The sequence below is a fragment of the Vitis vinifera genome, chromosome 18 (genome assembly GCF_030704535.1).
Source record: "Vitis vinifera cultivar Pinot Noir 40024 chromosome 18, ASM3070453v1".
NCBI lineage: Eukaryota > Viridiplantae > Streptophyta > Magnoliopsida > Vitales > Vitaceae > Vitis > Vitis vinifera.
Window position 1 is genome coordinate 1,287,896 of NC_081822.1, and position 22,436 is coordinate 1,310,331.

At 33.6% G+C, this 22,436-nt stretch overlaps 4 protein-coding genes across 4 annotated transcripts; all 4 read left to right on the plus strand.

The window, feature by feature from the left end:
• The first annotated feature begins 238 nt into the window (after positions 1-238).
• Positions 239-4,269, plus strand: LOC100243654 (probable CoA ligase CCL5). The gene is made up of 5 exons (XM_002285884.5): positions 239-1,574; positions 3,019-3,164; positions 3,371-3,438; positions 3,624-3,726; positions 3,824-4,269. The coding sequence occupies exons 1-5, from the start codon at positions 356-358 to the stop codon at positions 3,935-3,937; spliced, it is 1,650 nt and encodes a 549-aa protein (XP_002285920.1). The 5' UTR covers positions 239-355; the 3' UTR covers positions 3,938-4,269.
• Positions 4,270-7,088: 2,819 nt separating this feature from the next.
• LOC104882587 (auxin-responsive protein SAUR67-like) lies at positions 7,089-7,519 on the plus strand. The gene is made up of 2 exons (XM_019216302.1): positions 7,089-7,214; positions 7,271-7,519. The coding sequence occupies exons 1-2, from the start codon at positions 7,089-7,091 to the stop codon at positions 7,517-7,519; spliced, it is 375 nt and encodes a 124-aa protein (XP_019071847.1).
• Positions 7,520-8,710: 1,191 nt separating this feature from the next.
• LOC100260938 (auxin-responsive protein SAUR62) lies at positions 8,711-9,109 on the plus strand. The gene has a single exon (XM_002284792.3). The coding sequence runs from the start codon at positions 8,711-8,713 to the stop codon at positions 9,107-9,109; it is 399 nt and encodes a 132-aa protein (XP_002284828.2).
• A 7,715-nt stretch (positions 9,110-16,824) lies between these two features.
• On the plus strand, positions 16,825-19,734 carry LOC100266142 (lysine histidine transporter-like 8). The gene is made up of 5 exons (XM_002284790.3): positions 16,825-17,222; positions 17,313-17,449; positions 18,336-18,763; positions 18,850-18,981; positions 19,073-19,734. Exons 1-5 carry the CDS (start codon positions 16,825-16,827, stop codon positions 19,556-19,558), a joined length of 1,581 nt encoding a protein of 526 aa, XP_002284826.2. The 3' UTR covers positions 19,559-19,734.
• Positions 19,735-22,436: the final 2,702 nt, after the last annotated feature.

Consider the following 22,436-nt stretch of genomic DNA (forward strand, 5'->3'; position numbering starts at 1 on the left):
AAATTCAATCCTAAAGGAAGAATAAATAAATGGGCGATCACGTTATTTTCATTGGATAATAGACGACTATGAAGTATCAACACGGGAGACACGTGCCCAATCAAAGTCAATAAAATATATTTCCACCGTGGCCTACGTGGTAGAATTGTCATGACAAATCGACGGCTACGATAATCTCATTCCGGAAACAGACATTGTGTTAATACCGCGGGTACGATAGTAGTATACACGCTGGTTTAACCTCAACGTCATAGTCAAAGTCCAAGTCGCTAATAAAGATCATGGGAGCCATTTTCTTTTACACCATTCATCAGACGGAGAGAACGGGGAAGGTAGGAAGAGGCGTGGTTCACACATGGCGCACAATAGCGAGCTGATGGTCGATCCCAGGAGTGGGTTTTGCAGATCGAACTCCGTTTTTTATAGTAAACGTAATCCCGTTTCTCTGCCGCAGAAGGAGTTTATCGACGTCACCACCTTCATCTCTTCCCGGCCTCATCCTGGGAAGACGGCCTTCATCGACGCGGCCTCAGGCCACCGCCTCAGTTTCTACGAAGTCTGGAGAGCCGTCGATGCCGTGTCGAGTTGTCTCGCCGACATGGGGATCCGGAAAGGCCATGTCATCCTTTTGCTGTCTCCCAACTCCATTTTGTTCCCCATCGTTTGTCTCTCGGTGATGTCTCTCGGCGCCGTGATCACTACCACGAACCCACTCAACACGGCTCGCGAAATCGGCAAGCAGATAGCCGATTCCAAGCCTGTTCTTGCGTTCACGATTCCGTCACTCGTGCCCAAACTCGCGGGGTCGAATCTGCCCATTGTGTTGATGGGGGGAGAGGGAAACACCCCAGCTCCTGCTGGGGTTGTGGGTTCATTAGAAGAAATGATGAGGAGGGAGCCGAGTGGGAAGCGAGTCGGGGAGCGAGTTAACCAGGAGGACACGGCGACGCTGCTCTACTCGTCCGGCACCACCGGCGCGAGCAAAGGAGTGGTGTCGTCGCATAGAAACCTCATCGCCATGGTTCAGACCATCGTGAGCCGGTTCAGCTCCGAAGATGGAGAGCAGACCTTCATCTGCACCGTCCCCATGTTCCACATCTACGGCTTAGCGGCGTTCGCAATGGGTATGCTGGCGTCGGGATCAACGGTGGTGGTGCTCTCGAGATTCGAGATGGATGAGATGCTTTCTTCCATCTCCAAGTACCGAGCCACGTGCCTGCCTCTCGTGCCGCCCATACTGGTGGCGCTCGTTCACAGCGCTGATAAAATTAAGGCCAAGTACGATTTGAATTCTCTACAATCTACTCTCTCCGGTGGAGCTCCACTGAGCAAGGAGGTCATAGAGGGGTTCGCAGAAAAATACCCATCTGTGAAAATTCTTCAAGGATACGGCCTGACAGAGTCCACCGGCATCGGAGCTTCTACGGACTCTCTGGAGGAGAGCCGCCGGTACGGGACGGCGGGGCTGTTGTCGCCGAGCATGGAGGCTAAGATCGTGGACCCAGGAAGTGGAAAGGCATTGACGGTGAACCAGACCGGAGAGCTTTGGCTGAGAGGTCCCACCATTATGAAAGGTATAATTTCAATGGATGATGTTGCATTATTTATTTTGGTGGTCCTTTTGTCTTCTTTTTGTTTGTTTCATATAGATTTTTCGTTCAAAGATTTTAAACTATCTTGTCTAATCTCATCTCTTTTGGCAGCCTTTGTGTTATACCGTGCTTACTTTTTCACAGGGATTTCCTACTGTTGCTCTTATATTTTCTAATTCTCTATTATGTTGACACTCTCCTGTCTGATTGAACTTGGACCCATGCCAGGCTTATCCTTTATTCAATTATTGAAAATGATCCCTGTTTCTTCATTACCATAGAAAAAAAAAATATATATCACTTTCTTGCATTTTGGAGGCCTGTGAACAAGAACTAGCTGTAGACTGTAGTTACCACATGGTGTTACCGAGGGTGGATTTTGGGTTGCTTTAGGATGAATTTTTAACTGTATTGATTGTAAGTTTGGATAAGTTGTAGATAAATTAAATTAGCTTTATTTCTGGTAATTTTATCAGAATTCAACAAAGGGGATCTTCGCTTAAATTGAAAGTGTAGGATTTGGTTGGCCATGTTTTAAAAAACAGTTATTATAAGCAGTTCCCCATTGCTTTTAGAAATGAAATTTTATTTGAGAACTCAAATATTTGGCTTATTCAATGTAAAAGTTACTCATCCTTCCTCATGTTTCTAATTGTTTCTTAGCATACTGTATAAGAAACTCAAAAATCATTTTGTTTTAAGTGTGAACAAATTCTCAAGAACTGTTTTGAGTCAAAAAAAAATTTCAAACACGTGTTTTTAAGTTAGAAAACTATATTTTTTTTAAAATATTATAAACCAACGCTCTTTACTCTTCCCTTTGTAAAATGCTCACCTCATGTTTCCATTTTTTTATTATTTGAGAACGGTTGTACACCTTGTATGCTTGTCATTTGGCCGGTACTGAAGGAAGGAGTTATCTTGGATCGATTTTTTTATCACCCAAAATATGCTTTCTTTACTTAAATTTAAATTTTCTAGGGAATATATTTATACATAAACCTAAATTTGGGAGAAAGGAAAAACATATTATATTTTGGAAACTAATTATGCTTGCATGGACCCATTTGGTTTATATTTAATCAAAGGCCACTGACTGCTATACTGTTGTCCATATGGAAGCCTGTGCTTGAAGCTATATAAATTAAATATTTTTTTATCCAAAAGGAAAAAAAAAATTCCCACTTGCCCACTGCAGATCAATAAGGGGGCTTTCCCCTTAGTGGGGGCAAAGATGAGATGTTTGTCCACGGGACAAAGATACTGTTTATTACTTGACTATTTCCTAAGGCCCACTTGTATGCTTGTTATGATTGAAAGCAGACCCTCTCCATAAGCTTTTAGATAATCAGATGTTTTGAATGTTCATTTCTACTGATGGGAATTTCCGTAAATTGATGCTTGGAGTGGTGTTATTGATCGGCAGGTTATTTCAGTAATCCAGAAGTGACTACATCCACTCTTGATTCAAGTGGATGGTTGAGAACTGGAGATCTCTGCTACATCGATGATGATGGATTCATTTTCATTGTTGATAGGTTGAAGGAGCTGATCAAATACAAAGGATATCAGGTGAAGGGAACATTTATTTACTCATTCTTCCAAGTGGGTTTTCAATTGCAACTCAACTGTTAGTTGAGGACCTTTTTCTCTGTGGTTATAATGGAATGGATTGCATTCAGTAATATGCCAACTTAATTGCAGGCAGAAAAGTGGTTTTAACATTCATGGTCATGATGTATATGTCCTCATAAGTTTTGTCTCTTGTTTTATAATAGGTTCCTCCAGCTGAACTAGAGGCCTTGTTACTTACTCACCCAGAGATTGCTGATGCTGCTGTTATACCGTAAGTCTTTTTCTCCATTGAAATATTGGAGCTTGGAAAGCTCATACCTCTTGTGGTTGTTGATATGGCTAGTGAAAAACAGAGAGACAATATTCTCTAGAAAAGTTTTAGAGGGTAGCTATCTGTGTGAGCTGATTTTATGTGGTAAGAAAACAAGAGAGCTGATGTTTGATGAATTATCTCAGATTCCCAGATAAGGAAGTGGGGCAATATCCTATGGCATACATTAATAGAAAAGCAGGAAGCAATCTGTCCGAGTCTGCGGTCATGGATTTCATAGCAAAACAGGTGAGTTTAAAGCTGATAACCCACCTGCCATTGAATAGTACCTACCTTATGTAACTCATCCATGGAGTAATCTTTTGTCATTGTTCCATTATAACAGGTGGCTCCATACAAGAGAATCCGGCGAGTCGCATTTGTAGATTCCATTCCCAAAAATGCATCAGGCAAGATTCTGAGGAAGGATCTCATACAACTTGCAACCTCCAAACTCTGAGAAGTTGTCTGGGTTGCTTCTTGGGCGTCATGGATTTGGAAAAGTAATAATAATAATGTTGACTCCAAATCCATCATGATAACATGTATGTTATAATTTAGCCCCCCTTTTGTTTTTTCCTTCTCTTTTTGGGTTATTGATTGGGTTTGATCATTGATGTGAAAGATTCCATTTGGTGTTTGGGAAAAGTAGAACATGGAAAAGTGTCTTTGAGCAAGCGAGGAGGCTTCCCATCAAACTCAATTGGGGCCTATCAGTTTGGATTTTTCATGTGATTTCATCAAGCAGAACCACACATACACAACATTTGTTCAATGCATTCTTTTTAGTTCTGCAGGGGATTGGGCCTTTTGGCCTCGCATGAAAGATAAACTGGTTATTTGGTAATTCTTTGCCATTCATCAAAGTTTTTGTTTGTAATGCCATGTTTAATTTCAGAAAGTTACTTAGAAAAAAAAAAGCTAAATAAATTGATTTTTTTATATTTTATATTACTCTGAAAAATATGAAAATAATTAAATTAGTTAGAAATTTATTTAATTTTAAATAGTAATAATTAAAATAACACTAACAACAATAATGATGATAATAATAATAATAAATGTTAGACGTTTAAACTATAATGAAACATAATATATATATATATATTCATTTTATCTATTTTGAATGCTTTGAATGATTTGAAAAGAGTGACAAAATTGATAACAAGAATAATACCAATTGAGAAAATAAAATTTCAATGATGATACAAGTCAAGAAAGAAAAATATTTCCAATCTATTACTTGTTCTTAAAAATAGTTTTTTGTTTTGAGAATGATTTTTCTGTTTTAAGAATAAATTTGAGAAGTTTTTGATGATTTTTTTTTAATAAGATGTGAAGTTGTTCTAGCCTTGACTATGGGCATCAAAGAGATCAAACAAAGCACGAGGGGATGAAGCTCCGTGACTCCGTCAGGACAAGTGGTAATGGAAAGTTGGAAACAACATCATTTTTCATTTTTCTCTCTTGGCGAACAGAGAATGTTTTCCATAAATTGATTCAATTCTTCCCCCACAAGGAACTCCAAAGGCCCATGAACCATGGGCTCCTCCTCAGCCATCTCCAGTAGCATTCCAAAGAATGGGGTGGGTGGTTCAGATAGTATAAAGGCACAACAAATCTTCCTTCCTTGGTTTACTGATCTAAAAAATGACCCTTCTTTCTCTTCGCCATCTCTCTACAATCCCACCAAGCTTCCTAGGAGAGCTTCCCATCATATACACTCCCACTAAAACTTCGATTTCCTTGGTGGGTTTTTGAAGCCAAGTCCTAAACTTGAAGGTTTTGGTGGATTTACATGGGCGATTGAAGAGGATTTATACTAAAAGATGGGGGTCTTACTTCTTAGGCGTGGAGATTGGTGAATTTATGGTGTGGAAGGAGTGGGGTGTGATAGTGATGTCAATGGGATCTTCTCCGTGCTGCAAAGGACAGAGGGAAGGGCCAAGGTTTGCTTTGAATGCAAGAGCTAATACTCTTACTGATTTTGTCTCTTTCTGACTTGTGGCCGGAGAATTTAGCTTTCTGGCTTTTTTAAAGAGAGAAATCTCAAAATGTATGTACCACATATCTTTAAGTCATGTTTTATAATTGTGGTAGTGGGGTCTGGGGCATGTGAGCTTAATTCAGTTGTCTTGTACCCATACAGTGGCTTATGATTAACTCTCAACTGCTTCTGCCCTTGTCCATCCTCGACACCATTTCTCTGGTTTTCCGTAACTTATATACAATATTCTCTTGGATGAAGCAGCAAAATGAGTCCAAAATGTCATCTTCTGGATGTGTGTTAACATTTCGAGCAGTATGGTTAGTCTATACCAATATCATTCCATTTACGATCCGGAAAAATTATTGAGGTTATACATGGAAAAGTGCTTTCAAAAACGGTTTTTAAGAATTTTTTTTGAAATGTTTTATAGATAAAAATATGTTTGGGTATTTGAAATATTTTTAATTTATTTTTAAAATAATTTTTATTTGTAATGTTTTATTTTTAATCATTTTTCTTATTTATATAATTATTTTTTAAAATTATTTTTAAAAAATAAGTGAAAATAATTGAAAAATATTTTTTTAAAATACCCTTTTATTTGTTTTCTGTTTCAAAAAATAAAAATCTATTGTAAAAAATAATTATCAAATAGAAGCTTGAGTTTTAGAAACCTTTTGGCCTCTAAGTATGGAACATGCATGGATGCTATGCCTACATGGTTCATAAATATATATCCTTCACTTGTAGTCTAGCTTTTCAAACCTTGAAACTCCATGAGTTTAATTGGCAATTATCTGATGTTCATCAGATATTTAGTTAGTTAACTCCTCCAACTTAATGATTTCTTCATTTTTATTTTTATTTTGAAAATAGAAAATTCTCAGACAGAAAATCAATTACTTGTTGATGTTTATGATATTGTGGGTAAGAGTTGGGTGAGAGACAGTAGACGAAACAGAACCCCCAATTAAAGAAATGTTACATGCAGGCTGATGAAGTGACTGCTGAACTAAAAGGAAACATGTTCACCTCCCTCATCATATCCCCACCAGAGTCACCACATGGTTTTGCTTCACATGGGCCTGCATAAAGCAAAGGAAAGAGAAACCTAAAATCTAGACACAAATTAAGGCTGTGTGAGCTACATGAATGCCATGAGCCTAGCTCATAAACATGACCAAATGGAATTATCCACTGGAAGAAGACATGCATTCATGCACATCCTCCTGGCAGAGCTGTCCCCTCCATAGTACCATCATGGCCCTCTGATTTTTTACCTCCAACTTATTTGATAAGTTGATTTTTGAGATGGAGTTGGATGATTTCATTCACAAACAACAAATATATGTTCATATATATATATATATATATACATAGCATGGCAATGTGCAGACATGCCCATCCCCCAAACCTTCTCTCTTGTACTCCCATCACATGGTTGTGCATCAAAATTAACCAGCCACTAAGAAAACTACGCTTTATGGTGAGTATTGGTGCATCAAATATATAAACCCACTCCCTTCCTCCCTTCATATGTTACAAATGGTTCTTGGCATCATAGTCCATGCCTTAACGAAATATCATGATCATCAACCCCAGAATGCTCATCCAAACGGCAATGAAGTGGAGAAAGGCTAATTCAATGGGGAGAAGAAGGAGAAGAAGAATCTCACTGCCAAGAAGAAACAGGGATTCTAGTGATCGAGACTGCAAAATGGCAGTAGCCCATAAGGGTCATTTTGTGGTATACACAATTGACAAGAAAAGGTTTGTGGTTCCTTTGCGATATCTTAATCATAGATTCATAACATCTTGATGGAACTCTTCAAAATGTCAGAAGAAGAGTTCGGATTGCCAGCTGAAGGGCCTATTACGTTGCCATGTGATGCTGTGTTCATGGAATATGCTCTTTCTTTGGTGCAGCAACATGCTTATGAAGAATTGTTGCAGAAGGCTCCGCTCATTTCCATGATAACTAGCCGCTGCTTGACACATTCTTTGAGCCCACAAAATCAGAAGAGCCAACTAGCACTTCTTCCTTGCTTCTAGATCATCAGCCATAAAACCCCCATTAGCATGCTTTATTGCTAGCTAACTCCGTGTATGTCACTAGAAAAAAACTCCAATTTTTAGCTTAATGTAGCTGTTATTTTACCATAAGGTTTGACGGGCATAAAATATCATTGAGGAAAAAAAAAACCAAATGAAAATCTGTAAAATGGTTTGTGATCACCACCCTTGTTTTATACTGATATTTAGATGAAAACCAGAAAATATAGAGATAAGTGTAAGTACAGATGTAGTTGGTTGTTGTTTTCTTCTTGACAGGCATTCATTGACAGCCACCAAATATTAATGCCTATGATGTGTGATAGTGATAGTTGTGTGTAGAATTTTCAAACATGTCAAATTGCTTCTAAATACTAAAAAAAGAAAAAGGAAAAAAAAATTCAGTCTTTTCCTTTGAAATTTTTTGATTCATCACCCAAGTCCACAAATCCGAAACATTGCCGCCTGCAAAGTTTATCTCATTAGTACCATTTGCATGTGCATTCCATGTCATGTAGCCCTACGGCCCCTACCTCATCCTTCATTTTCAAAACTCAATTCACTAGTTTCCGAATTTGCATTCAACCTCACACCCCCAATCAAACTTCTGTAAAATTTATGTACAAATAATTTACCAAAAAGAAGAAGAAGCTGAGGAAAATGAGTTTTCCTACTTCTGTATATTTTTCAATTTTTTTTCTTGACTCCAAAAAAAAAAAAAAAATGTTGGGGGGCTACTTGACTAAAATGAGGAAGAAGAAGAGGGAAAAAAGCATTGCCTCAATCCATGTTGCTGTTGCTTCACATGTATGAGAAGTATGAACCTTGAACCATTCCTCATTTATTTGAATTGCTTGTTGCTTCCATCACTCATTTTCTTCAGCCATCAGAAAAGTTTGTAGTGGAGCCAAAATTCAATACACCTATGAATCACTCGACCCCACCAAGAAATTTGATCGTGAACTCTCAATAAACTCCAAAACAAGCTCACTTCCAAAAACCCATGTCTCAAATCAGCACACTGTTTAGCTTTATGTACAAGTTCCCAAGAAGTTGTATTCACTTCACAACCTCCCCTCCAAAAAACCCACTTCAAATTCCCCGTTTCTACTCTTTCCCCAAGTTTCAGAGGGAGTGAAGCTTAGCCCCACCCCCCAACCCACGATGATCAGCCCAAGAAAGCTCATGGCCATGGCGAGAAAGTGGCAGAAGATGGCAGGCATTGGAAGGAGAAGAGAAATCTCTCTACCCAATGCCAGAAACACTAGATTAGCTGATAAGGGTCATTTTGTGGTTTACTCCATGGATAAGCGAAGGTTCATGGTGCCATTGGCGTATTTGAGTAGCAGCATTTTTATAGAGCTGTTGAGGATGTCTGAAGAAGAGTTTGGGCTGCCCGGAGATGGGCCTATCACTTTGCCTTTTGATGCTGCGACCATGGAGTATATGGTTTCAATGGTTGGAAGACACGTCTCTGAAGAGTTGGAGAAGGCTTTGCTTGTTTCATTGGCGAATACTACAAGTCTCTGCTTTGCAACTGCTTCTGTTTACGGAGGACTGAGGAGCAGAATCATTGTTCAAGGATTGTGAACTCCCTGATTTCGAGAGGGCTTCTTTTTTCCTTTTTTTTTTTTTTTTATTCTTCTGAATTGTTAATACAATTTTGGATCAATTGTAAATCTTGTGATTTCTTGTAAAGAAATAATGCTCTGTTTTTCTTTTTATTTTCACGGTATGCTCCTTTGGATTTAACAATGAGTAGCAAAGAGTAAGAGTTTACGATAATTATTATATGATAATTATTGTACAAAGCACTTTTAGGTGGTGTTGGCATTTTTACTTAATTTTAAATAAAACTTTAATATTCAATAGTTTTAAATATTAGGTTATTTATTTTTGTAATATTTTATTTTTATTAAGTATTAAAAAGTAAAAAAAAAATAATATGTTATTTTTTTCTATTTAGAAAAAGTTATATATTTTGACTTTTTCTATTTAGTAAAAAGTTTATAATAAAACATAAAAAAAATAGAAAAATAAATAACCTAAATTCTAAAAATAAATTGTTTTCAATAAAAAATAAAAAAAAATAAACACCACATCTTAAACATATTGATAAAAAAAAATGATTGTTTGAAAAAATTTAGAAAATAAATTTTAAAATTATTTATAATATTTTATAAAAAAATTTTGATAAATTATACTTCTAAAAATATTCTCAGAGAAAACATTTTTACTAAAAATATTTTGAATAAAAATAATGTCAAATGCACTTTAACATTTATAATTGTACAAAAGAGAAAAAGTAAATTAAATAAGTAAATAAGAAAATTAATTACTAGATTAAAAGTTCTTTATTATTTTTAGATTAGGGGAAAATGTAAGTGTATTTTTAAAGCTAGAAAACTATTTAACTTTTTTTCTTTGTTTTGAGAAAAAAAAATTACTTTTAAGAATAATTTACAAATAGGTCCAAATTAACCATGGGAGGATATTATTCATTTAAATTGATTTATATGTTATATATATATATAGGCCTCAAAATTTATCATAATTTTATTTTTACGTTGATTTTGAACCTAATTTTATTCTTAATTTTTAAATTCTAATTACATGTAGTATTTTTTACCATTCATCATTTAATTTTTAGTTTTTTATTTTATATATTATATTATTTTATTATTATTACTATTATTGCTATTATTGTTTTATTCCATTTTATTTTTATTTTATTTATCATTATTTTTTTTCTTCTTTTCTCTCTCCTCTCTCTTTCTACCTTCTCCAACCACCCCACCCACTCTCTCTCCCTCCCTCCCGTACCCCTCGTCCCACGACCCTACCCTATTTTTTGTTTTTTGTTATTATTTTTTTCCCTTTCTTCTTCTTTCCCATTCTTCATCATTTTTTTTTTCCAGCATCACTCCGCACACTCCACTCCACTCACAGCCAACTTCCACACACAACCCTAATTTTTTTTCTCTTTCCTTACTCCCACACGGCCAGCTCCCCATTATTTTTCTTTTTTCTTCTGCTTCCTCCACTCTTCCTCTACACCACTCCCTACACTCCACGACTCCCATTCCCAACCGGTTGCTCATATCCTACTCCTCTCTTCCATTTTTATTTTTTCTTTTCCGAACTCCCACACACGCCGGCCCCTAGATTTTTTTCCTTCTCCATTTTTTTTCTCCTTCTTCTTCTTCCACACACTGCCACACGCCCCCTCATTTTTTCCTTCATTCTATGTCTTTTTATTTCCCGTGAAACCCATCTCCATATCCACGGCTGGTTAGTCATGGCCAACGAGCTTCCACCGGCAATGCTATTTCCGGCCGTCGGCACACCCATTTTTCATTATTATTACTATTTTTTCTTTATTTTTCTTCATTTGATTTTAATAGTAATTATTATTGAAATTAGGCTTGTGCATTTATATTTGTTTGTGTGCCTTATATTTGAGTTTTGTTAATTAGTATGTAATTAAGGTTAATATGAAATTTGAGATAATTTATTATTGATGAATTAATTTATAATTAACCAATTTGGGTTAGATTAATTGATAATTTATATGATTGTGCTCATTTTAATTATTTAATTTGGACATGATATAATATTATAGTATATTTTGGCTGTGAGTTTACATATTAAATTGAGTTTATTTTGGTAATCGATTTAGGTTTACATATTAAATTTAGGTTTGGATTATGAGATATTAAATTTAAGCTAATTTGAAGTTTGAATTTGGGCTCAAATATTTGTTTTAGACTTTATACATTTCTGGATATTTACATTTGTACTATTTTTGTTGCATGAATCCATTTTGTAATTTTGTTGGCTGAGTACGGATTTATGACACATGGAGCATGAAAAAGTTATAGGAAGAAATCGATGCTTATTTGGATACATATTTTATTTCCCACTTTTATTTGATCTTATTTTTATTAGTTCTTATAAATATTCATTTTATATATATTTATTGAGTGTGTATAAAATTGAATATCGAACAAATCAGAAATTTTGTTTAAATAAGAGGAATAATTTAGTAAATATGTTTTAATAAAATAATAATTTTAAAATATTCTTTTTAATAAAAGAAAGTTTTTTTTTATTAATATAAATTTAGAAAATGCATTTAGAAAAATCTAAAAGAATTGTTTTTAATAGAATTTGAAAAATTGTTTTTAATAAAATTGTTCAAAAATTTCTTTGTTTAATAAAAATTGTCCAAAAATTGTTTTTGTAAATAAAGTTGTCCCAAAAATTAATTTTTAATAAAATTGTCCAATTTTTTTTTAAATAAATTCTTTTTGCTTAATTAAAATAGAATTAAAATTAATTTTTAGGAATAAGAGATTGAAACTTTTTTCTTTTTAATTAAAAATTCTTTTGTAAATGAATTTTTTATTTTTATTTTTTTGTATAAGTCATTTTTCTTAAATGAAAACAAATTGAAATACTTTTGTACATAAAATTGTAAAAATTCATTATTTTTTAGTAAAAACAATTAAAAATAATTTTTATTGTCAAATTAAAATTTTGTAATAAATTATTCTGATATAATAAGTGTAGAATATAAACGAAATTGAATCAAACCACTTGAAGAAAATAAATAAACTATTTTCTTGTAAATAAATAAGTTGAAATCATTAATTCAATTTTTTTTAAAAAACAAAATCCTTTGAAATTTTGTGAAAACTAATTTTTGCATAAATCACTTTGCATAATTCTCTCGTCATTTATTTTGTACATGCTTGTAATTAGATTTCATCATTATATTTGTATATATTGATTTGTTCTTTTTCTTGATATTCATGATTAATTAATTAATTGTCACAATTTCTTTAATTTGTTTAGTAGAGATCGTATGTATACGGGCTTAGAGAGGTGTTATGGCTCACCACCGTACATTTTCAATAAGTAACCTAACCCCCACTCGGTTTTTAATAGACCTGTTTTCCTTTAGGAGTTACATTTAGGGTTTTTATTTTTTTATTTTTTCCTTTAAAAAATAAAACAAAAATAAGTGCGGACTTCACCAAATAAAAGCGAGTCTCGCCGTCGAGTGAGGACGCACGTGAAAAACGTGGGTCCACAATATCCTAATCATTATTTATTATTTTTATTTTAATTATTGCATAAAATATATTTATAGTAGACTAAGTAATATTTTGATATAAGTTTATATATAAAATGCCTTATTAGCATTGATGAAACGGTGAAAAATAACAATAAATGTGAAGTTAAATTTGAAAAAATTGAGGGTAAATATGTAAATTGGATGTAGAATATTTTTCATCATAATTTTGGGCCATGGTGGGTCGGTATTGGACCTTTCCAATTTGAACTGACCGAGCCCAATGGGCCTCCTAGAAGGTCGGTCCAAAACTTTTCCTAACTTTCATTTGAATATTAAAACTAATAAACAAGAGATATTGGAAAAAAGAATTAATGAATTCAATTTATACGATCTCTAAGTTTAAATTTTGCCGCTTACGTCACAATCCAGAAAGTCTTCAACAAAGTCTAAATAATGTTGTTTTTTATTTTCGTCAAAGCCATAGATAAATCATTTAATAATGACAAGAACATCCGGATGATCCCCCAAAAATGGAAAGCGCCGTTGTAACGCGTCATCCCCATCTACATCCTTCCCTATTTATTTAAATCTATTTTAATCCTTATTAAAAAAATCATTTTAAAATTTTTTATTTTAATTATATTCAAAATAAATATAACTTATAAATATATAAATATTATTTTAAATTTTTGTAACTTGATTTTTTTTAGAATTAGATTTTTTTTTTAAATTTTATGTGTCAAAAAAGGAAAAATGAAAAAGATTAAACTAACTCAAAGCTAAGACTTGAAACCGAAACTAAAATCATAATATTTAAAAAATAATATTAGTATTAGTATTGTAAATATTTCATTAATTATAAAATAGTTACGTGGAGGGTGCCATTTATAAGTAATTTATTTAATTATTTTAGTAAATTTTGAAAGTCAATATGAGGTAGTTGGCATTTAGGGTGGGGTTTATTTCTCCAAGTCTGAGTGAAGATGACGTGGGCATGGCCACTTGCTTTTTTATTTTATTATATTTTATTTCAATGTAAATATTTTCGAAGGGAAAGAAAAAGACGTGACGCCGTTAAGAAAAATAATTACAATGTGATAGAGGATTAGGAGACTAGGGGTGTTTTTAATTAGTTCTGTCTAGCAAGCGTGGAACTACGTTTTCTTTCATTCATTATTTATTTTCCAGCTTTTCCAGAAGCTTCCAGTGATCAAACTGGGCTCCACACTCCATCATGTGGTCACGGGTCTCACACCTCACCCTTCACGTGCCTCATCTACTTTTGAACCATTCATCTCTCCATTTCATTTATGAAAAATGAAAGGAAATATCCAATCGACAAACAAATAGGGTATGTTTGGTTTCAAAGAAAATTTACGGGAAAATAAAGAAAATATATATATATATATATATAAAAGAAAAAAATTTCAAACTCATTATATTTATTTTAATTTATCAATATAAAAGATTAAATAATTTTAAAATATATAAAATTTTATTTAACTTTTTAAATATTTTTCATAAAATAATCAAACATGAATTTTTTTTTTCATTCTTTTATATTTTTCGGAAACCAAACTGTGGACCACTACGGCAAGCTGCATGTCTAATAAAAGGACTCGGGGGTCAATCAGGGGTCAATTTACTACCTACTCCGAGCCCACACGCATGACCCCATTTTTGTATGACTACCTTTGGGCCATGTGTCATCTCCCATTTCTTCATCTTTGATTTTGAAAATAATTTTCTAAACTTTAGTTTTTCAAATAATTTTAATTTTCAAATTTTCATTCTTAGAATTTTTTTTTATTAGGTTCCAAAAATCCATTTTGCAATAAAATTTGTTGCCTTTTTTTTTTTCGACAAGCATCATTTCACATTTTCTTTTATTTTTAAAATATTTTGAAATAAGCATGAATTTAATTTTGTAATTCCAAGTGATGTAATTTATGGAATTGATTCATGCAAAAATAAATCGGGTTTTGGTAGGGCCCAACATGTATGATTTTCTCATTGATTGATTTATTGATATGTTGTATTGACTTGCCTCACTCTACGACATGCATACGATTATTCTATGTTCGTTCAGTAACCTTTGTTTTCCATAAAACAATCAACTCATTACTTAGATACACTCTCTGTCTTTTTTGTTTATTTGATTATTTTTAGATTGATATTCTTTTGGTATCCATGTTTAATCAATTAATTGTCATATTTGATTCATTTTCTTTAATAGAGACTCGTTTTATGGGCTTAAAAAGGGTGTTACGGCTTTTACTATACCTTCTCAATAATTAACCTGACCCCCGAGTCTAGATTTGGTTTTTCACATAACCATCTTTTCCAAATAAGGAGTCATACTTAGATTTTTTTTCTTCTTATTTTGTTTTCCCTTTAAAAATAAAACAAAATAAGTGGCTGACTTCAAATCATTTTCTAAAAAATAAAAAGTATTTTTCAAAATAAAAAGCGAATTGTACCATTTAAGTGGGAACGTGCAGAAATGCGGGATCCACACAAACATAATCATAAGTTCATTTCACAATTATTTTAATTAATCAGGACTACTTTTTAATAGGAAATGAGATAAATAAGAAACAAACAAAACTCACACGTCCCATTTCATTTGTTGTAGTCAATACATTAGATTGTGGACCATGATTTGATGACAATCGATATTCAAAGCTCAATTATTTGAGAAGTTGTCCTGAGCTTTGAAGTTTGAAGTAGATTCTTTGGTGTTCATGAGTCTCAAAAGTCCACCCAAGTGATTAGTATATAACAGACAATACTTGTATGACAAAATATGCCAAGAAAAGCAACATATTAATTCCGTTACCGCGCTACGTGATCAGTAGTGACTTGGTAACCAGAAGTGAATTCAGTTGTGGTAGGTAGGCAAATTTTGATTGATTTTTCCTGTTGTCTTTTCAAAAATCAGTTAGCCATTATTTTTCCCGCCGCAGAAGTCTTGGTGCCGTTGCAACAAAGTCAATCGTTCCATAGAAATTTAATGTTGCTTGATTTGGACATTGACCATATAAAATACGATACCCTTAAAATCAGCTCACTCACCTCCCAAATCTGCAGTCGCAGTTTCACTGTTGATTCTCATATTTTGATATCAAAATATAAACAACCTGATGCCTAACGTGACACCATTGTTGCTTTCAAAAGCTCCCTTCTCCCTTGGGCATTTCTAAAAGTTGGATTTAGAGAAACATCTGAAAGTCTTCATGTCACGGGCCAATCTTTATTTGTCCATTTTTGTTTTAGTTGGGTTAATCAGTTTAATAAAGTTTTTATGGATCACAATAACAGTTTAAGTATTAATATGTACAGAACGATGGATAGTGATTTTAGGGTTTTATCTTATTCATATTATTATAATGTATTTGATATTAATTTTTAAAAATGTTTTATTATTTTTAATATTTAAATAATAAAATTTTTCTAAATATTAAAAAAAGTTAAAAGCATATTATTGTAGACAAACTTTTAATTGATAGTTTAAAAAACGTATAAGGTATTTGACAAAATTTATAAAATAATTTAAAAAATTTCAAAAAATCACTTGTAATATTTCATAAAAAAATTTGATCGGTGGTTATCTCAAAATCAGTTTTGGAGAAAACATTTCTATTAAAATAATATTAAAAACGTTCTTAATTTTTGGAATAAATTATAAAAAAAATTAATAATATTTTTTAAAAGGAAGATTGTTTTAAAAGATTGTTACAAATATAAAAAATCCTGCTATAGGGTTGGGAGATGGGTGCAATTATTCTTGAAAACTGAACTCAAACCCGTGTTCATTTTTGTGGATGTTTTGGTATTTATTATATATCCTGATTTCTGTATGACACTTCATTGTGGCACGACCCATAGGAATTAATGTGAATCATTTCAACACAATTCTCATAAATATTTTCAGAGGGAATAGCTCAGAAATGCAACTTTATGGTCAAAATGAACTGTCCCCTACTTGGAAAATCCAAAAAATAAGATCCAGTTCCCATTTATTATTTTAACTTGTTCTGAAATTTCTTCCCCTCCAAGACTTTTCCATATCAATCAGTCAAACTGCCATATCAATAATTCCTTAGATGCCGGTCTGTAAAAGTTGTCCACCCCCAGAGAGTTTATTCCAAGCTCTTGCATGAAGGAAAAAGCCATATATATTGAAGTTTAGGCCCCTAAGGCTGGTGCGTGTGAAGAAGAAGCTATGGGTGAGGTAGTTGAAGAGAGTAATAATATTATTACTCTACTGAGAGTAGAGATGGAGTCGCCGGCGGCGGAGGAGCAGGAGCTGGTAGTGTCGGCGCCACCCATGCAGTTGCAGGATAATTCACCATATTTGTCGGGGAAACCACTGCTGTTAGTAGAACACCCAGATGTTACTACGAGAAGAGGAGGGACTCATTCTTTGACTCCCTTCTTCACACCATTGGGCAGCCCAATAAGAAGGGCTATACAGATGACCAAGTTTGATCCTCAGGATGCATGGCTTCCCATTACTGAATCCAGAAATGGAAACGCCTTCTACGCTGCCTTTCATACTCTTTGCTCCGGGATTGGGATTCAAGCCCTTGTCCTTCCTGTTTCCTTCACCATTCTTGGCTGGTAAGAAATTTTCTATTTTTTTTCATAATAAAAAATTCTGATTTTGGCCAGAAATGCTGATGTATATGTGTATATTTTTTCCTTGAGCAGGACATGGGGAGTAATATGCTTGACAATAGCATTTGTATGGCAGATGTATACACTGTGGTTGTTGGTGAAGCTGCATGACTCCCCTGAAACTGGGGTACGTTACAGCAGATACCTCCACATCTGCCAGGCTACTTTTGGTAAAGATCTTTCCCACCTCCTACCGCATAGCATATTATCCTACCCAGGGATAGGTCATAAGCATGTAAAAAAGAAAGAAAAAATCGAAATTTTGACCAAGTACTTACAAATTTTCTATGTGCATAGTCAAATAAGTAGATGGGTAATTTAAAGGTACTAGATCTCACCAGTATTGGTACCCATGAATGATACTTTTGCAGCTGGCACACATTTTTTCTTCCAACGTATTTAATATTTATTGAGAGTCACCATCAAAACCATGGTATCCATGCACCAAGTCAACAGTAGATCATGATGTCAAGGGCAGTGCCATTTTTACAAGAATTCGGGGTTATATTGCCCTTCCCCCAAACAAGCAAGCATATTGGTACGGTCTTAGAGTTCCAATGTAGTAGCATGGCCCGTGCCACGACGCCATGGACAAGACTCAAAGGGAGTCAGCTTGCATGCCATAAATACCAAAGACTCTAGGCTCTATGTTGTATGTATGGTGTGCATAGGGTTGTCACACGGGTCATATGGCTACGTCGAAACTCTAGGGCTATGACAATATGTCTTGAATATCTTTTGAGTTTATTATTAAAAGTAGCATTATTTTAAATTAATTTGAAATCACATTTTAAAAATATAGTTTTTTTTTTTATAAAAATTAAAAGCCACAACTTCAAAATCAATGCATAATTTTAAAATACAATTTGTAAAGTAATATTGAAACCACAATTTTAAAATACGATTTTAATTTTTTTAATTTAAAAAACGATGAAGTATAAGAATTATTTTGAATACATGTTTTAAAATAAATCCGAAAGTTACAATTTTTATGGCCATAAGGACATTTTGAACCAACGTGACATGACAAGCATATCAACATTTTGAATTTTGCAGGCAACAAACTTGGGAAGCTGATGGCCCTCTTTCCAATAATGTACCTCTCCGGAGGCACATGCGTGGCGTTGATCATCGTGGGTGGCTCAACCCTGAAGCTTTTCTTCCAGATCATATGCGGCCACGGCTGCAATGCGAAGCCACTCACCACCCTGGAATGGTACTTGGTCTTTACATGCGCTGCTGTGCTTCTATCTCAGCTCCCCAACTTGAACTCCATCGCTGGGGTCTCATTGATTGGCGCTGCCACAGCCATTGCGTACTGTACAATAATGTGGCTCGTGGCTGTCACTGAGGGCAGGCTTGAAGGCGTGTCATACGACCCAGTGAGACCAGTTGAAAATGTGGCTTTGATTTTTGGGGTTCTGAACGCCCTTGGGATCATCGCTTTTGCTTTCAGGGGCCACAACCTTATACTTGAAATCCAGGTATATATAATACAACATAAAACTGAAGATAATGCATGGAAAATGTGGGTTATTGTATTGAGTTTTCTGAATATATTTTTATGCAGGCGACCATGCCTTCAAGTGAAAAGCGTACGACCTACGTGCCAATGTGGAGAGGGGTGAAAGTAGCGTATTTAATCATAGCATTGTGTTTATTTCCCCTTGCGATAGGAGGATACTGGGCTTATGGCCAAAAGGTATATATAAACCCTATTTTTCCAATATCATTTGAGGGTATTTCTTAAAGGTTAAACCTTATTTTTAAGGATTTAATTTGATTTGTTTCAGATACCTGAAAATGGTGGCATGCTGACGGCAATTTACTTGTACCATGGGCGAGACACTTCCCAATTTGTTCTAGCACTGACAAGCTTACTAGTCATAATCAACTCTGTGAGCTCGTTCCAAATCTACGGTATGCCGATGTTCGACGACATGGAGTCCAAGTATACCAAGAGGAAAAACAAGCCATGCCCATGGTGGCTCCGGGCATTGTTCCGAACCATGTTCGGATACGGGTGCTTCTTTGTGGCTGTAGCCATGCCATTCTTGGGAAGCTTTGCAGGCCTCACAGGAGGCGTTGCAGTGCCAGTGACCTTTGCATATCCATGTTTCCTATGGCTGAAGATAAAGAAGCCCAAGAAGTACAGCATGATGTGGGTTCTGAACTGGGTTCTGGGAGCTTCAGGCATGGTGTTGAGTGTTGTACTGATAGCTGCTGGGGTTTATGTTGTGATTGATACTGGTATTAAGGTGAGCTTTTTCAAGCCCTAGTACTAGGAAAAACCAGTAGTCTCATGGGAGGAAGAAATTAAGCTAATTAATTAACTGGATTTTAAGGCTTTGATCTTTGTCAAGTTGTAATGCTGTGTGTATATCCTCTACTTGTGTATATGTGTGCAAATAATTGTTACAGATGCCACTTTATCATATAGTTGATTCAAAGAGGTCTAATGAAGGGAAAATTTGGATACTTTATGAGGATAAAATTATTTTAAATTAATATGGTTTTTAAAAAATTGATGATAATAGATTCTGGTGAAGTGAAATCTACATTCTTAAAGAACCTTTCAAAGTAGTGGTGGAACCAGAAATGGAGGTAGGGGCACAAATAGAAGAGTTCTTTCATGGGACAATTGACAAGAAGTGAGGAGACAACGGTACCTAGTCTAATGAAAAGCTTGCTTTTCCTTTATATATATATATGAGGTAGCATTTAGTGTAATGAAAAACTTGCTTTTTCTTTATATATGAGGTGTGGTATTTAGTCTAATGAAAAGCTTGTCTTCCCTTTGTACATAAGCTAACAAAAGCAATCCCATCCCTTCATTTTATTTTTCCGAGGGACAACATATATATGCCTCCCTCTCCTGGGCCTAAGCTAATTCCATTGTTAAACCCATCTAATAATTCTTTGCTTTTTTTTTTTTTTTTTTGAAAGAATTCACCTCCGAGTCATTTTTACTATTTGTTGAAGTTTTAATCCAAATAAACGTAATATATATTATTAATTAATGTAATGCATAGTAATTTACACTTTTTGAGTTAAGTTGGTTATTTAGTATAATATCTTAATTGAAAATGCCAGTGTAGTGAGAGAGGGTGTTAGGACTTAGGACCACCATCAAAGTAAACTTAATAAACATGATGAGTGAGTCCATTGCCCACCTACTTAAATCATTTAAGCTAAAGTAATAGACAAACACCATTTAAGGTTTTTCTCAAATGGTCCTCCCTTCACCCCATTGATGGCTCTGAAGTGAAAAGCAATTGCACCATGTTCAAAAGCCAGATTGGATGGGATTTGGGTGTTTAAAAGAAGGCATATCTGGGCTATAATATATCCTGGTAGATTAGTAGCTAGGTATGAGTTATTCTTATTTTATTACACTGAGAATGTTAAAGGTCAAGTTCTATCCGATTAGTTTGCAGGAGTTTAAAGGGGTCATAACCCCTAAAATTTTCTTTTATTTACTAAATAATGTGTTTATCCTTATTATATTTTTAACCCTTTTATAATTTAAAATTTTATTTTAAAAAATGACAGAAAAGTTGGTGCAGTTGCAATTGAAAGAGAAAAAGTCTTTACTATTATAATTCTTTTTTTTATTTAATTAATAAATTCACGTAATATCATATTGATCTTCGAACTATGTTAAAAATCCATTGCCTTTTTCTTTATTTTTGCTAATGTGAACCCCCCACATTAGGCTTTATACAAAGAGTGATATTAATCAAAAGTGATATTAAAAAGTATATAATGGTGGCTCACGACTTCTTTTTCTCCTTGGAAATAAAACAAAAACCAGGGGCCCTACTGCCATCTTTTTGACTGGGAACATGGCAACAAGGTCCAAAGCAGTAAAGTGCACGCCCTTGTTTCACATCACTTTAATATTACTTTTTTTTTTTTTTTTTTTTTGGGTTTTTTGATGTCTCCTTCTATTTTCTTGATGAGGTTTCATTGACAGAATAAGATTTTTTTTTTTTTTTTAGAAAAAAAAAAAGAAACAAAAAAATTCACAGAAGGAATATGCCCCGGTAGTTGAGATCAACCGATTACTGTGCATGATGATCTTCACAACTGTTGATTACCTTTTAAGGTTTTGTTTGGGTGGGGATTTAAAATAGGGTCATACTTTGACTCTTTAATCAATTATCCTTTTTAAATTAAACCTTTCAAATCAATCGCATCCAAATACATGAATCTTAGAATTGGTAATGTCATGTTATATACATTGTCTAATTAAAATATTCAGTGAATGAGATGTAATTGAGATGCTTGGCTTGTGTTTATCCGGTTAAATTAGTCTAAATTTCTCATCATTTTTGACTTATTAGTGGTTAAATTTATTTCTTTGCTTTGGTACGTATTAAGTAATCAAAAGATTCAAAATAAAGTAGGAAATCTCGGTGACTTTATCATATTTGATGAAAAATAAGGTTTTCGGATTACTTTTTTTTTTAATGCTTAAAAATCTGAATTAGTTGTTTCAATAATCAATTTTTTTACTCTAAGTCGTGAATGAAACTAGAAATAGAAGAACTATTTTTTTTTTCCTACAGTATAATTGTATAAAAGTTTTGACCTTCATTTTCATGAAGAAAACTCACTTTTTTTCTTAGGAAAAATAATTATGTTCTTTCATATTTTCTCGGAAAGAAAGAATGATCAAAATAAAAAACATATTCATTTTTAATTTTTTTTTATCAAATACTTTTATAACTTTCAAAAACTACTGCTTATTTTTATTTAAAGGTTGTGTCAATTCACTTAAATAGGTATGGCTATATATAGTAGGTTAGGGATAGGTCTTCCCCGTCTCAATCTCGCCCCATTTATTAAAAATAATTTTCATCTTCGTCCCATTAAAAGAAATTCAAAAGAGTGAGGTGAAACTGGTACACAAATTTCTCATACCCATCCCACCCCATTTATTTTTTATTTTTGTACTTTTTTTCTAAAAAAACTTTTTTTAATTACAATAAAATAAGTATATTTTATAAATAATTCAAATATAATAATTTTTATAACTTATTTTATTAAAAAATATTTTTTATCATTATTATGTATATATATATATATATATATATATATATATATATATATATATAATAGGAAAATAAAATTTAAAACAAACTAATTTTTAAA